The sequence below is a fragment of the Bombus pascuorum genome, chromosome 6 (assembly GCF_905332965.1).
Source record: "Bombus pascuorum chromosome 6, iyBomPasc1.1, whole genome shotgun sequence".
In the NCBI taxonomy this organism is placed as follows: Eukaryota; Metazoa; Arthropoda; class Insecta; order Hymenoptera; family Apidae; genus Bombus; species Bombus pascuorum.
In genome coordinates, this window is record NC_083493.1 from 10990638 (window position 1) to 11007855 (window position 17218).

General features: G+C 39.7%; 1 protein-coding gene across 4 annotated transcripts in view; it reads right to left on the bottom strand.

Moving 5' to 3' along the window:
• LOC132907998 (tyrosine-protein phosphatase 99A-like) overlaps positions 1-17218 on the bottom strand; it is a 423216-nt gene that overhangs the window by 72400 nt on the left and 333598 nt on the right. For all 4 annotated transcript variants that reach the window (XM_060961501.1, XM_060961500.1, XM_060961502.1 and 1 more), the window contains exon 3: positions 15746-15869. In XM_060961501.1, coding sequence (XP_060817484.1) covers positions 15746-15869 — 124 coding nt within the window. The remainder of the gene's footprint in view (positions 1-15745; positions 15870-17218) is intronic.

Below are 17218 nucleotides of genomic sequence, written 5' to 3' on the forward strand. Positions count from 1 at the left end.
TTAACTTTATAGCTGATCATATTCACGACACGTTATAGAATATCGGTAGCTATTGTAATAAGAACAATACATTTTCCTCTTTGAAGTGAACAAAATAAAGAATTCTAGAAAGAAGGAGCAAAAATTTTCACGGGAACATGCAAGTAAGTGGAGTTAGCGTTTCTGGACGGTGCACAAGTCGAGTCAGATTAATTTCCTCCGGATCCAACGCAGTCAGACGTATCCGACGCGTTCTGATCGACCGGTGAATGGAGCGGTCACGCGGTTTATCTTGGCCGGCGAAGGACACCGCGACGTTGACGATTAATCGCACGGTCGAACAATGGAAAGTAACCCGACGGTTTAATCTGCGTCTCGAATGAATTAATCGGGGCGGACAGGCGGTGCTTGGTACTGTTTCCGGTTGCTAGGCGACACAACCTCACGCCGGCTCCGTGAAACGCCAGTGTTTCAACGCCGTTGGTCCGAATGGCGTCTAAGAGCTTTCTAATTCTAAGCTGCCTAATCTGAACGCCACTTCTGATTTGTCCCCGGGCGATTAAACGTTTCCCGTGCCTGCCCCGTCGCATGTTTTTGCCCTGCAGCGAGCGCCACTACGATCGATCGCGAGAAAACCAGAGAAAAACTGGAAGAATGAATATCCGGCGTTGACGTATCGCTGGATGTTCGCCGGAAACGCGTGCTACGAAGTTTTAGCACCCGCCGTAACTCGCTGGTTATGGTTTTTCAGGGCTTGGGTCAAGCGCCGAAACGTCGTTGCGGACGGAGATTTTCATTCCTACTTTTTTGTCACTGCTTTTTTCCCTTTTTCTTCTTTCGCTACGGTAAACGAGGATTTTTCAAGAGAATCGCTTTTAGAGAGTGGAATGTTAAGGTGGAAAGGTCGTGCTTGATTTTTTAGATTTCTGTGTAGGTATGGTCATTAAAGTAATGAGGATTGACTATGTAGAAACTCGTTCTGACTTCGAAATTAACTTTAAATGGCAGGCAGATGCTCGCAGACTAACGCGGCTCGTAGATGTACGGTTAGCTTGGTCCGACACTGAAACTTTGTTATGTATAGGTTTGGAGGATAAATTCTGAATAAAACTTAAGATATTTCCATTAAAGACATTTTTATTGAAAAGGAAATAAGATTTATGTGTATGATGTATACAGAATTATGTATACACAGGAAAGCTCTATTTATTATTACTTGATCTACTAGTTAGAATAAAATTCTTATATTATTATATTATTACCTATATATTTTACATTATATTTTTACCCTTAAGTTGTTGTACACAATATTAACAGAATATTGATTCTTTTAGGGGCCACTCCAACGAACGTTGATTCAATGATCGAGAATTAATCTCAGCCAATCTGAGCCACATATCCGATTTTTCAATGATACGATACTCGTAATTAAAAAAAGAAACGTTCACTATGAAAGGGTTAGTCGTGACTTGGATCAACTTGTCAGATCACGGAGAACGATATCCCAAACGAAACTGTAAAAAAACATGCAGCTTTTTAGGGTGCCATAAATTAGACTGTCGTAGATACTGTATCGGTCACTAGGGGCTGATTATTTTGTAACCACGATACAAAGAAGGTCATTTCTTGTCGAGCCATCCATGAGAACTATACGGAAGATTAAAAAACTGCAGATTCTATTCTACCCTTACCTTATAAATTTTTACTGAGCTTTAACGTCAAAAAGCTAGTCGGAGCAGCTTTAAAACTCTTGATACGTATTTCCAGGGACAGCGCGAATAGTCGATCGGTGCAATAGGTCAAAGGGGGGTAGGGAGAATCTCATCGGACGGGGCCTCGTTAAAAACGCATAACTCTGTCTAGGCGGAAGCCGAAGGAACGTAAATTCCATAGGCAGTCCGCAGGGAAGAAAGATAGGAAGCTTATTCGGAGGAAACGTCTGGCGAAAAAATCGTACGGAAGTTGCGGACCATGGAAGACGAAAGTCGACGTCGACTGGAAACGAAAATCGGAAAGGTGGCGGGGTAGAGGGTATGGTAGAGGCGTGTGGAAAAGGCAGGAGAAAATTCGGTCGGCCACAATTCCACGGGTTACTTCCAGCACATATTTTCAGGTTAATGACAATTATTATCCGGGCCGGACACGCGCTGCTGTCTGCTGGCCGCAGTTTCCGCAGATAATTGCATTATTTATATGGCAGTGGGTGGATCCGGTCAGTTTCTCCTTTTGGAAAACGCCGGAGCTTTTTCGTCGTTTTCGTGGCAGGAGGACACACGCGAACGCTGCACCACCATCATTCGAAACGCGTACCACAGAAAGAGAGGAAATGACAGAACAGCTTTACGGTAGAATGAACTGGACGTTTCACGCGAGGCTACGTGTTGGTCGAAATGTCGAATGTGGCTTCCGGATTTATTATTCTTTCCCAGTCAACCGTGGGTCGAAATAATATTGGCTGACTCCGGCCGTTGTTTGCTTAATTCCCGTGGTATCGCGCCGGCCTGTTTGATCGTCGCGCTACGCTACTCTCGAATGATAATTCTCGCTCCGTTAAATTTCATTGACTAGTGACATAAAATTCGTACCACCACAGCTCACTCGTTCCTTGTTCCCTTCCTTAGTTTGATTATGGAAAATTGAGATAGGAAGTTTCTCTGCTGACAAGTATTGTAGGTTTAGAAAATGTTTAGGATGAATCCAAATTTTTTAATTATTTCTCTATGAATATTAACTCTGTTCATTTTCAACGGGATCACATTCTGTTATCGATAGAAGCTTCCTTAAAATAGAGAAAAATGTATGAACGAGTTTTCGTTTCAATTGTAAGATAAAATTTTCTTGAATCATTGAAAGATTGCTTGTCGGTTGCGAAGGTAGATCGAGACATAGAAAATTCGAAAAGTACAGAAGCGATTGATTACAAAATCGACGAAAGATAGTTTAATTCAAAATCGTGAATTTCCAAAGTTGGCTGGCCCATCCGGCGTCAATAGGAACGATAAACAATTAAGCCAGCTACGATCTCATACTATCGGTTCTCATTAAACGTTACGCGAACAATACGCAAAGGCATCGACGTGGTCCACCGGTGTAATGTAACCTAATTAAGCTGACAATAGATAACCAGGTTGCATGGGACCGTGCGCTCGCGATTCCAATGGATATCCCGAAGGAGAAGATAAGACCTTTGAAATATCGACAGCGGCTGAAGGGTGTATAGAGGTCGAGACAGAGAGATAATCCTCTGGAGTAGTTCCCGCCACGGAGCTTAACCAGTCAAGGATAATCACCGTAAGGCACCTCCTATATCCACGTAAAACGGTATCGACGTCGGCGATCGTCTCGAATTTCAACGAGGCCGCAATAAAGATTCGTCAGACGCTTACCCCGGGAGTCCTCGATGAACCGAATTCAGCGGCTTTTTCCTTTTGCCCTTTTCCGTTTTCTTCATCCCTACCTCGCTCCAGGAGGGTTTGGGACCCCGTCGAGAGATTACAATCCGCGAACCGACCAGGGAATTTCTCTCTGGATTTGACGCCACCGAAAATTGAAGTCGCCTGAGACGCGCGAAGGGCTACGCGGTGACTGCCTTTTCTTTGCTAAAATGTGCACTTTAGAAAATGGCAAGGTTCTCTTGATGAGGAAACAACATCCCTTGTTTCTGTTATTTAAACTTTAATCTGGCAAAGACGAATTGACTTATTAACATATCTCTGAACTTTTACACATTTCTGAGAAATTTGGAGGTGAAACATGCACAGAATTTTGCACGTAATATGCAAAAATATATAGAATATACAGGGTATAGTACTCGTTATAATATTTAATAAAACAATTTTCTACATAACTTCTGTTTTATTAAATATCTCCAGAAAGACAAGAATTTGCATAAATATTCGCAATTTACTTATTACGTTTGTATGTTTTAACTTACACGAGTTGCCATTGTTAGAGATCCACTGCTATTTCTCATATTGTTTCATTTTTAATAACATGTTAATTTGCATCTAGTGAAATAAACTTATGTGTCATGAGGGTCTCATACTGTTCGTTTAATAACATATGTGAATGCGTTATAGAGCTTATTTGAAGAAATTTTGAACTGAAAGAAGAACATTCCAAGTAAAGGATTTTAATCTAGTACAAGTCGTCAGTATAATTTTTACTATTAAATAAGCTCAAACCGCTTTCGATTTTGATCCTTCTACAGCTACCTTTGCATTTATAAACTGTAAGCGTAAATTCTGTTTTTCGATACCCCATATTATTTTTATCGATATTTTTCATTCACTTCCTTTCCCGATATTCTATAATATATATGTAACATATGATAGAGTACACGTTACAATATTTTCTTTCTCTTGTATTTCTATATTCGAAACAGTATTATGATAGTAAATTTAAAAGAGTGCGATGTAGTTGAGAAATAGAAATTCCCAAAATTCATATATCATTAACGTACATGTTAAATGATGTAATTCATGAATGTCATTAATTTCATTTCAGCAATGATAACTTCAATTATCGTTGGTCATGACCTACATCCGGACGAGTGACCGGTGAAGGTTAATTCGCATGTAATTAACCAAAGTGTCTAATTGCACTTAATAGATGCTGTAATTCAAAATATGGTGTTAAAAAAAAAAGAAATAAAATTCCAATTCCATTTAAGTAGCAGTTAGAAATGTTTGATAAATTGTTCACACGCAATGGCACAAAGGCAACACGCTAATCGCAACCGATTGGTGGAATCGATTTTGTGAAAGCCAGGAAATTTCGCGGGATGAGAAGCTGTGCTGGAACACGGCGAGGGTTTTAGTATAGGGGAGTTAACGGTTTCTGAATTCCCACAGGTTGGAACTGCGAAATCAGGCGTCGGGAGAATCCTCTAATCAGCAGCTTATCGACACTTTTCAATATGCACACGGGTGGTCCTCTGTCGCCCCGTACGAAATAAAGATTTAATTCGATCGCCGATAATTAGTTATCTGGCGTTTCAGTGGGCCACTAATAACTGGATTTAGCGTAGAAAGCCGGCGAATTAGCAACTCGTCGAAAAGCCGTAATTACCAACGATCGTAATGCTTGTGGAAAGCAGGATTTCAAATACGCTTCGGTAACAAATCTGTAAATTACGCACGCGCGCAATCCCCTATTTTCTGCTCTACTTTACATGTCAAAATTTCACCTGTCCAAGGTATAATGTTCTCGGATGTTGCAAGCAACGTTTCCTATAGCTTTCGTAGCGCGACGACACGATGCCACGCTTTAAAGCCTTTTCCATCCTAGACGACATGGGAGGTAAAGGATGAAGAAGGAGAGAAGAAGGACGAGGCGAAGTAAGAAAACGAGTGAGCGGATTTTAAACCGTCGAAATCTGGGAAAGTGTCGTTAAGCCGTGGATTAATCTATCCATAAAGGTTCGCCACGGAGCGGCCGCATTACCTGGCCCGGGTACAGATATGCAAACGAGCTCATGCTTCGCTTATCGTACGCTTATCGATTTTCGCAACGTGTTTAATGCTGGTTGTCGGTAATAAAGTCGAAAGATCGATGCCGGGAGAACCAACTTTCGCCGCAAAACTACCTCCTGGTTTAATCGTAATAAACACCAGCTTCGTTTCAGGCGGTCGAAACGGAAACAACCAACTCGGCGAATGAAGTTACACACGCCGCTATTTTGATTCAGTTTCGCGTTGATACATATATACACAGAGTTTCTGTTAAACGTTGATAACGTCAATCGAATCGTAGTCGTGTAACGTGTGTGTGTACGCGTTAACTATTATTTGGCGTGTAACCCGGTCATTCGACCTCGCGTACGCTCGAGCAGGAAATCGATCGAGCGCGACAAGATTTATTCCGACATCAGCGTTGCCGATTACGACCATTGATCCTTTTTTTTCTTCTACGAAAAAACCTTGCTCCTTCGTTCTTCTTACCTTTTTCTATTTTTCTTTTTTACTTTGACCGAACAGAAGTGGCCAAATAATTCGTGGTGAGACTGCATCATATTTCATGTGGCTCTCGATTCAGAGACGGCCGCCGGCTAGAAGAATTTATTAAATCGGCCAAATTTATACCCTCCTGGCGAATTTTTCAACCAGCTCGTAAGACTGTATATTCATCGCGCGCAAAATTGATTTCGCGCCCGCCGAAGGCACCAGAATTGGCCTGCTACCCTTTGAACAGAGAGAAAGTGGCCTGCGCACTCCATTCGCTAAAGTAGGCATTTAATCGCACCGAATAAATTTTACCCGCCTTAATAAATCTTCCGACGTCAGACCAGCCCCGATCGTCTCGCGTTTTTTTGAACTATGCACGGAGGCGCGCGCGCGCGCTATCACGCTTTCACTCACGAGCCACCCTTCTGCGCTCGCCCTCGGTAGGACCAGCCGTTACCTTTTCCCACATCCGCGAATATATTCCGCGTCCCTGGCCACTCCTCTCCCGTTCCTTTTTTCTCTTATTTCCGTCGACCGTGAAATTGCTTGTCCTATGCGACTCTCGTCGCTCCCTCGTCGCCTTCTTCCCTCATTCATCTTCACGCGGCGGTTCGTTCTTTTAAATCATCTCGAAAGGCGTCTGGACGCATTGTCGGAGCACCGTGCATAATTAAAAGTTCTCGTTTACCTAACAGCTCGGCAGAGGCCGAGGTATCCGGAATGTAGATCTTGTGTCAATAAATTTATGAGCCGATCCGTGTCCTCTAATTTTCACGAACGATTTATCTATCATTAATTTCTCTCAAATATTTAAATGCTAAGTCTGAGACTGTCTTTGCTTCGAGAAGAAACCGTAATTAATCCATCAAATGATTTTCTTTTCGATAAGATTACGTTAGGCGGTAAGTTAAATTCTATTCAATAAGTATACCTAACACAGTATGAGAAACACAATATTTTTAATGATGAGAAATCGAAAGCTTGCAATCATTAGATACTTGAACGAAACAACTGATAGTTTTAGGGAAAAAATGGAAGTACATTCTTACGATCATACGTTATTCAATAAAATATTACCTAGCTCTATGAAAATACTCTTTAAAGCTTTTTTTTTTAATATAGCTACGAACTTCCTGATCAATTCAATACGTTTAGAAACGAAAATACGTTGGGTTGTATTGTTTCCACAGTGTGGTACGTTTCTCTGTTCAAAGTTTATTAGTATTTATTCTCTCGTATCAGGAAACAATTATCGACGTCCGATTAGAAATTATAGTTTATCGTTCTCCGATTACTTTGAGAAGCAACGATCTTTGCAAGAAGCACAACACGATCGTCGAAAGACACAAGTACATTCGCGTGAAAACAAACAAAGTGGGATGATTCATAGTAGTTATCCGTAGTAAGGATAGCCAAGTGGAATAGGTCTGTCTTTTCGGCGGCAGTGGGCCTCCCGAGAATCGAGCCAATCAGGATCTTTATAATTAAGTTTTCTGTCTAATCTTCACGATGGCCGATTAACCAACGTTCCTTCTACTCTGTATTTCCCCTCTCCATAAACATGGCAATAGTAGAATTTCTGGAATTAAGCCGACTGACCTCGGCCAGGTATCGCGCAAGCAAGGGCTCGTTGATGGAAGCGGCAAATCTCTCAGGGATTTCCGACAAGGATCAGGACGTTTGCCTGTTTCCTTTTCTTCTTTCCTTCGTTTTCTTCTCAGTCACCTTAATCCGTGTCCGTGCCAACCTCCCTCGACTAGAAAGACGTATCGAGAGCCAATCCTCTTCGCGAAAACGTCTCATATTTTCGATAATAGCGATGTTTCTTCTGTTCTTTTGGATCGCTGTCATTTTAGTTGATTATTCGCTAGCATTGCGACTGCTCAGCTGTTAATCAAGTGTGAAGACATTCATACATAATATAATGACAGATACACACAATGACAATTATTTTTAGACATGAAATTTATTTAAATACAAGGCATGTGTATGTGCTTAATTATAATACTTATTATAAATTATTGTGACTTTTGCGAGTGATTTGAGCATATATTGGTTGTTCTATAAATAGGTATTAGCTCTCGTTTTATGTTTTATGCTCTAAAATCAGATACTAATTGCCAAATATAATTATGTAATTACAGAATAATCACAACATTAATTACAAAATAATTAATATATGAAGCACACAGCGAAGCCAACGTTTCACTATAATTGAAAATTATTACGTTATCCACTGTACACTCCTAGACTTGATATAGACAATGTTTTATCTTTTTATTTTAAATAATTTATTTAAAGTCATCATAAATAGTGCACCTCCTCTCACAATTATAAAATTAGACCATGAGAATGTTTACTATGGAACGAAACAATCATACCTCAAGTAGATTCATACATATGCATAATATCATGTGACGAAAAACATCAAACGAGACCCTACGTGATACAAACATCAAACCGGTAATATAAGTACAAATTCTTAACACACGTAATAAGCATCTTTTATATATCGATCATCCTTTTCACCACTGATTTTCCTCAAACCGTCTACTTGGCAGTAGCAGGTCAATAACGATAAAAAGTTCCTTTCGAACAACAAAAGTACCGGATATACGTGTTCCGTTCGAAAACGATTTCGCGACATTTAAACAATCCAATATCGGCGAGCACGGATACGAAATATTTCCAACGATCAGGGGAGAGCACTCGACGATAGCGATCCGATTGAAAAGGAGCCCGGCGAACATTCTCTATGTTACTTTCATAAGCGTCATCTGTGTCCCCATTGTTCCCCGACACATTGTTTCATCAGACCACGCGTACAAGTAATATACGATCACAGTGAAACGGGTCAATGGTTCGTCGTACAATATCCTTTCGTCTCGTCGAAATGAAATTAACGAGATGCTTTCGATACAGTTGATCGACGACAAACCAGCCACTTAATGAACGATCAACGAGGTGGTTTGTGACGAGGTTAGGGGTTGGGGAAGGCCAAAGTCGTCTTCTCCGCGTCGCGATTCAACGTATCACGTAAATGACATTAATTTGTTATTCAAAGGGGAGCGGGGTGAAGAATGCAGTTATGTTGGTCGTACCCGACGATGAAATTATATCCATTAAGTCTAAGGAATTTTTCATGGGGCCGAGTTCTTTACCCTGGCGTCAGCTGCAGGATCACCTCGAAGGCGGTTTGAAAGAAATGAGAAGGAGCTGAGAAAATGAAGGCCATAGACGCGAGACTTACGATGTTTAAAATTTGTGCAAACGTGTCAGGTACCTTGCATTATATTGCGATGTTAGAAAAAGTAGAGTCCTCGAATTTGGTTCTCAACACTTTGTGGACAAGCCGAATCGTTTATTTCCACGCTTAATTTTTCATCATTTCAGACTTCTTATAATCTTAACAAAATTCTATTAGATTTTCTATTATATTACGCAAATAATTTTTCAGCTAAGTGTTTGAAAGGTTTGTTAAGAGAAACAAATTCACTTTGAATTCATTTTCGTATTTTCCATAAAGATTCACTTTGAATAATTTTGCTTCGAGGCAGGTAAAAAGAGCAACATAAACAATTACATGTTCGTAATATTCAATTTGGTCTTATGTTCTACGTACGTTATAGTTTTTTCCCAATGTAAAACTAACCGGAAAACGAAGTGATTTTTAAAAACAACATCCTACAAATGTTTGTGTCACACATAGATCGACAATTACAAGACGCTTCACTTTATATTCAGAAAAATCTTTATTTAAGCGCTAAAAGGTAAAGAAATAAAGCGTGGGAAGATCGTGATAGTTATGAGATTACGTCATTCACATTTGACTTAATTTGTCTTGTAAATTATTCTTCATTCTACGCGTTTGATTCGCCACCGCGGCTAACGAGTTTATGCAATATTTATTTTTGATCCACTCAAAAAGTGTCCCAGCTCCGTTTTAACGAATTCCGTCTTCGTTTGAATAATGTATTTCGATATTTGCTTTTTTTTTTTTGTATCGTGCCAGGTTTACCGTGTACTAATTGCTCGATTATGAAGAAAGTAATCGATAGCTGAACGAGCGTATTTGTTGACTCATGCCTATAACTTGGTAGAGTTTGTGTTTATCGAGGTGGGAGCGTCTATTCACGGAGATCGGACAAAGAAGCCTGATAACACGACCTTATCCCGGTGACAAGTGGATCGAGCTTAAATGCTCTGTGTAGCTAGTGAAAACAAACCCGAGTCCTTCAATCGAACAAAGGGCACCCACACGTACTACCTTCTGATCGTATATCGCGCAGTAAGCTCCGACTTGGGCAAAACTTAATCACAATCGCTCGTTTCGATCGAACAAAGCTTTCTTCTGATCGGAAACTTGATCTGTTTTATGACCTTGTCCGAAAAATTACGCAACACGAAGTTCTCTTTGTAAGTAGATAAATTGGAAACGCTATGAGGGGTAGTTAGGAAGGAACAAAATTAATTCGAAACTGCAGATGAAAATATAAATTTTGAAAATTGGGAAGTCGAACTGATGTCAAGCAAATGATGTTACGTGACAGGCAAATGAAAGAACAGTACTTTTTAGTTAAGAAAAATGTGAATTGCACGCGGAATATGGTGAAAAAGAAGCAATAGACGCTAGAGTAATTTATTTCGGCGTTTAGAGCTATCGCGTGATGGAGCCGCGATCGTAAATACTAGCTGGAGTAAAAACGATAACAAAAAGGAGAACAAAAAGAAGGAAGTGATATGTAACGTACAAAGAAATAACTTTGCTTAATCCTGTACATTTTTTACCATTCATTTTCCCTTTAAATCGGTAAAGCTGATAAACTTTGAAAATCCATAGGCATTCGAATAAGAAACAGTCTACACTACTGTTCAAAAATATATAGAAACATGGTTATTTTGCATAAGATATATCTTGAAGTTCTACGTCGTTTAGAAGTTTAACTTCTTGGTTGTAGTCCGAGTAACGATTCAATTATAGTTAATGTCAAGAAAGCTTAAACGAGTGTAACGATATTACGCAGATTACACGAGCGGCTGCGAATGAATTATTCGAGGAAATCGATTGGTCCCCCGTAGTAGCACGAAGATTGATAGTCCGCCCAGTTCGACGGACGTGAATATAGCAGAGGATTACTTTCCCGTCGACAGTTCATTAAACCTCAGAGAAATAAAAGTCTCGGTGAAAATTTAAGGACATTTTGTTCTTTTTACGTGAAAAATTCCAATTCTCTTCCGTCTTTTTTTTTCTTTTGACAGTCAATGTTTGGGCCATTCACATATCCGTAACGACGTGATCCTCTGATCATGTGATCGTGATCACCCATGACATATTTCCCGATTTTCCATACCATTGGTTTCAATACTGTACAAAACCAGAAGAAAATCTTCCGAGACTAACGAGAATGAAATATGAGGAAAACGAGGTCTTTTGTTTGAGTAGAGCGTAACGAAATTAACAAAAGTGTAGAATCGAAATGTAAATCGAAGAGCTGTGCTGTTAGCTGGATTAGGATTTCCCGCGTTTAAAGCGGTCCACTTTTGCCAAATCGGACAAAAAATCTCAACGTCCACATTTATGTTGCAGGTTAAGGCACTCGTTTTCGGAAGTAATCGTCCGAGATATACATCGTTGGTCATAATTATCAGAACACTTTCTCGTTACATTTTTAAAAAAATCTATCAAGTGTTATTTTGTTTTGTTTTTCGTTACAATTAGAAAATAAAGTCAGTGAAAAGCATTCAATTTGTACTAACCATTAAGTGTTTTAATATTAAAAGTCGGCAGTGTTTATTTTAAAGCCCCATTAAATTTATATTTCTTATAGGAGAAAAAGGGGTATTCCCCTTTCTCGCTCCCCCATACAATGCTATATGTACATAGATAGTTTTATATATATGTAAATCTAAAATTTTCAACTAATACACGTATCTAATTAAATGATTTTATCGATTCTAGCAAACAATCGACCGGATATTCATTCCACCAAGAGCTATCTTTTTCAGCTTTGCATAGGATCCATCTATAAAAATATAAATTTCTACAAACATCTGCACTCTAGTTTCTCTCTAATAACACTTCGAAATTGAAACAAATTTTTCCCAGATCACGTTTCTCTGTTTAAATTCGTAAAAACGTAAAATGACATAAATATTCAGAATGTATTTTAATAAAGTTTAATACTGTCATGGAAATATTGTATCCAATAACGTGTCATCCGATGAACCATTATGAGCAACGCAGAGACCAATTGAGATTTAATTATTAAGCTGGAATGGGACCAGCGGAGGCGGACTTCGGCGGACTTCGCACGTACGACCATTCATTTCGCCGAACGGGAATGGCAGTCGCATCGTAGAAAGAGAAAGGACGGTATCTTGTGAACAGAAGGGAACGAGAGGGTCAGGTAAGAGGAAGATAAAACGGAGGTTCAGAGGGGACGGAATTCTTAATCAAGTTTCTTTTCCGATCCTCTTATCCTCGTTCAACGGGGCCAGACAAAGCCGTGAGAGTGAAGAGAAGTTATAGGAAATAATATATCAGCCGGGTGTCGTTATGGTCGCCGAATATTGAAGTTTCGCCCGCGAACCACTTCGCCTTGCCGCTCTAGCTGGCAGGCCCTTTCAGAAAACTATCGTAATACCTCATAGAACTTGGAAAATATTAGTTTTATAATAAAGTTCGAACAAACTTCCTTCTTCGCCTTCCGTTCTCATCCCCCTCTCACTCTCTTTTTCCTTCTCTTCCTGCCTCTTATCCCTTTGACTCTCCCTCTCGCCCCTTCTCGCACAACCACGCGGAGTTTCCATCGGAGCCGCAGACGGTCTGCAGTCATTTCGTCCGTGGATTATTAATCTTTGAGGAAATCAAGCGCCGTTTTGACGAAGAATTCCTCACAATGCTATGTCTCGACGACGATTCTCTCCAACGGCGAGCCACGCCGCAACGTCGAAACTTTCTCCAGCGATAAACGGCTCCGTAAGTTTCGAATTAAAAATCCGTCGTCCCTTGGGACCAAGAAAGCGGTCGTTATTCTCTACCGACCAGTTACTTCTTAGGTGGAATCTTCTTAAAATTTTTTAACCACAGAACAGAATCACTGAGATACAGGTTTCTAACTTGAATAAAAGAATGTTTTATTTCTTGGATATAGTAATATGTACTTTGGTTCTCATATCTTTCAAAAATTGTTCTTAAACGTTGAATTTTCTACGAGATAAAAATGTTTAATGAAGGCAATTGTCACAGTTTGTTTCAAATAAGCTGGTAACTCGATTAGACTACAATTTATAAAGTTTGGTTAGATTAGAGCTTATAAAAGTTTTTGCAGGGAAAACATTTTCGATACTGTAAATCACTTTAAACACGCTGGAAGGATATTTTAAATAAGAAAAATGAGAAAAACAACAACAACGAAAAAGTTGCATTACTGAAAGATACAGATGGAAGACAAGCATAAGTAACGATGAATATTAAATTTTTAAAATTAATCGGTAAAAATTTTAATTAGAACAAGTAGCTTCGTTCTTTTCCAAAGAATAAGGTGAACGAAACTTTTCGATCAATAATATCACGATTTATAGTATTTACTAATAATATATTTGCATATAATGTATAGTTTTATTCCTTTATTGCCAACAAGTTCACAAGTACTTTTAATCAAGTTATTGCTGAGACGGTCTTCGGGAAATTGAAAGATATTTAAAACCGCAAAGAAGGCGGATTTAACAGGGAATCCTATTAGAGCACTGATTTACGAGCTATGTAATTTAAAACTATTTACGTAGCGTTACCACGACGGACTGGTGGCTATTACATTGAGTCGCAAAACTGTAAAAGAAAGAAAAAGAAAAAAAAACAAAAGGGCGTCAGAGATGAAAATCGAAGCGCTACTTTTCGCGCCGTAGATCCAGCTTCCATTGTCTTCTTTTTTCAAAGGCTCAAACTAATTTTCTTCCTTGCCCAACCCCCTGCTGCTACGGCCTCGTCACTCTGTTCCAACCACTGCTTCTTTCTCTTTTCTTCATCTACCTCTCGTCCATTTTTTGCACATACATTCGCCACCTTCATTTGGCGACGCGGTCCACAATAAAAAAAAGTACGAACGAAGAGCCACCGGAATGAGAGATTAATAATACAAACGCGTCACCGTTATTCTTCATGATCGACACTCAGGGTTCATTCGTCACCGCAGACGATTCATAAAAGGTGCACATGTTTAATATAGCCTGCTTTATTTATGTCTTTTTTTATCTTTAGACTCGTTGCAAAAGAGTTAAAAGAAGCGTCGATGACTACAGTGTAAAACTTGGAACAATTAAATTATAAACGAAAGAAATTAAAATGAAAGATACGTGAAAAAACGTATCGCCGACGATAAAAATTGAACAGCTGTGCAACTGAAATCTATAGTTTATAATTTGTCGTTAATCAAACTATGTATGGTAACAGCGCAGTTAGATAACCAATAGAATAAACCTTCGCAATAACATTCTCTCTGTTCTCATCGTTTTTCCCTCTAACAATATAATACAAGGCGAACAAGCTTTCATGTCCATATATTTTACAAAAAATCAATTTTACGAAAATTTACGTATTGTTTGTTTTAACAATTCTGGAAATTCCAATATTAAACAAAATTTTCTGATAGGATTTATTAAATAAAAGAAACTACAGGATAAAATTACTTGCGTTGAAAAGATTCGCGCCGATCGTAGTGTTTGCGACACTATAGAGATCACACCAAAGAACAGGACAAAGGCGCGTGCAGCAAATTGAATTAAACCGGCGTTATTTACAACGCGCCGCGGAGTGGTGTAGATTTACGCGCGGGCTTCGACGAAAGTTATGGTAACGACCGAGTTCTCTTCTCGCAAGTTGGCACGACGAAAGCTATCGGCAAAACCGAACCAGTTAGTCGCGACCGGGATGAGAAAATGGCTAGAGAGAAGGGTAAACAGAAAGGATAGCGAAAGACTTTTCCTCGCCTTTCCCTTTCTTCCTTTTCCCAACTTTTCTCGCAGCTCCCTTCGTTCGGTCCAATTTCCTTCTGCACATTTTCCTGCATTCCCGTGCGCAAACCTCGCGAGTGGTCATTCGATATACGTGCCACTCGGAAATGTCGATAGCGAATTTCTCCGTGGAAAATCGGTGGAACCAGAGGGAGCTGGGGATAAGTGCGAGCGTGGGGGCCTTCCTTTCGTACGTGAACAGAGAATGAGACAGAAGGGGAGGGTAGAGTGGTCGAAGAGCGAGCTATAGAGGGAAAAGAAACAGGAAGAAGCGAAGTAAGAGAAAAAGAGGCACACAGGGATGCGGGAAGGACGGGAGAAGATAACAGGACCGGGAGAAGCGAGGGAGAACAAAGGGTGCTTATCGACACCGCAGTTCTTATCCCTAGTAACTCCTTTTATTTTATCCGTTTCCGTTTCCCGAGCTACTGGGCTAAAGCCTCGAACTCGTAGCTTGTATCTGAAAGATAATCAGACTCTGAGACGTACTCGAATGCAGACGGCAATTTTAGGCCGCGTCCCTTGTCCCTCTTGTGTCGTTTTCTCAAACCAAACGAACGAAAATATCATTGTAAAACAAAGACAAACGAAAATAAGAAAGATGGAGAGAGGAAATTAACTGGAAGACGACAAAATATTAACTGACAATGAGAGAGAAGCGCTGAAAGTTGGGAGTTTGCACGTTGGAAGTTCTTAACATTTCAAGTCCATCGGTTTCGACCAGATTAATTTCCTTTGAGAGTCGGGTGGTACGAAGCAGGCCGCTGTTATCGGGCGGAAAGTGTAGTATCAATATTTAAACGACTTACTGAGTTTCGATGACGTAGTACAGGATAGGGTTGTTATGAGAATTACGGCTCGCCACCCAGGACAGACGCACGGACCTCGACGTGAAGTTCGATATAAGAGGACGGTCCGGCGGATCGGGCACATCTGAAAACAAATTTCCAAGTCTCAGCAATTTAAACAGTTTTATGGTTACTGATGTTTTTCTTACATAGCTTACGCAGCTGTATTTCTCGTAATAACATTTGAAGTTTTAACAATCAAACGAAGCGTGTAGCAGTTTACTTTAACTTTCTTAAGTGTTGAGTTAAAGGATAAAGATAGAATAAGTTTCAAAGCATCACGATTATTGGTTTTCCTGTATTTCCTGTATTTAAAGAAATTTAGGAGAGTTTGGCACAGATACTATAAGATCCTTCATTATTATTAAACCGTAGATATTTACACGTTTGCGACAATTGTAAATATGCAAACATGTACAGAGATCAATATACAAAATATACATATATTCCAACATTTAGGGGCTAAAATGCTTTTTTCCTAGTCTCGCTCTTTCTTCAATGCCTGTAAACATATGAATTTGCATAAACATCCGCAGTCTAATTATTATTAATATATTTTATACAAAGTAGAATTATGTATTAACATTGCGTTGAATATTTTTGTTTCTTTACTATTATTTAGCGCTTCTTTCAATACGAATTTGGAAAATCGCCATTTGGATTGCTGGAAAAATAATTCGCGCAAGAGTTGGAAGGTTGAAAGTCTCCCCTTTAACTCGCTAGTTGGGATATTTTATCGTGGTTTACAAAGAGAACAAGCTTTCGAAGGAGTCATGGTCTGAAACACCGATCACGCCCGTTGCTGTAACCAGCGTCGGATAAGAGTCAGGCATTTAATATGCACCGCCATGCGAGCCACGGAGATATAACAGTGCGCGCACGTCGCATAAGATCATAAATGAGAACGGAGGGCGCGCAACCCTTGCACGATGGAGTCGTCATCCTCCCCTGACCTCGGTCGTTCGTGCGTTCTAACGTTTTGCAGCGGGACGAGAAGCTGGTCACAGTTAACTTCCAGCAATTAATCGCCCATTGTAAATGCAGCTACGATAAACGTTTCCCCGTTTCTCTCTATCTATTCTCGCGCAGATTTTAATTCGCGCACGTCGCTTCGTTTAAATTTTATCGAGTAATTTCGAATTGTCCCTGATTGATCTACACTATGGAATAGGTTTAATTTGATAAAAAGAACGAACTGCACACGATGGATTACTGATTACAATACTATTATGGACTAATACGAGTTTCAGGCGTGTGAAGATAATCTGATTGAAAGGCAACCTGGATTTGTACGTTTATGGTTGTTGTGTTCTCTCTCAAGCTGATCTATAAAAGATTCATTAAGAAATACTACTAGATATAATGCGCATTGTAATGTAACATTTATCCTCGCCATTTGACAATACAGAAAATCATAATAGGTTACATCAATGA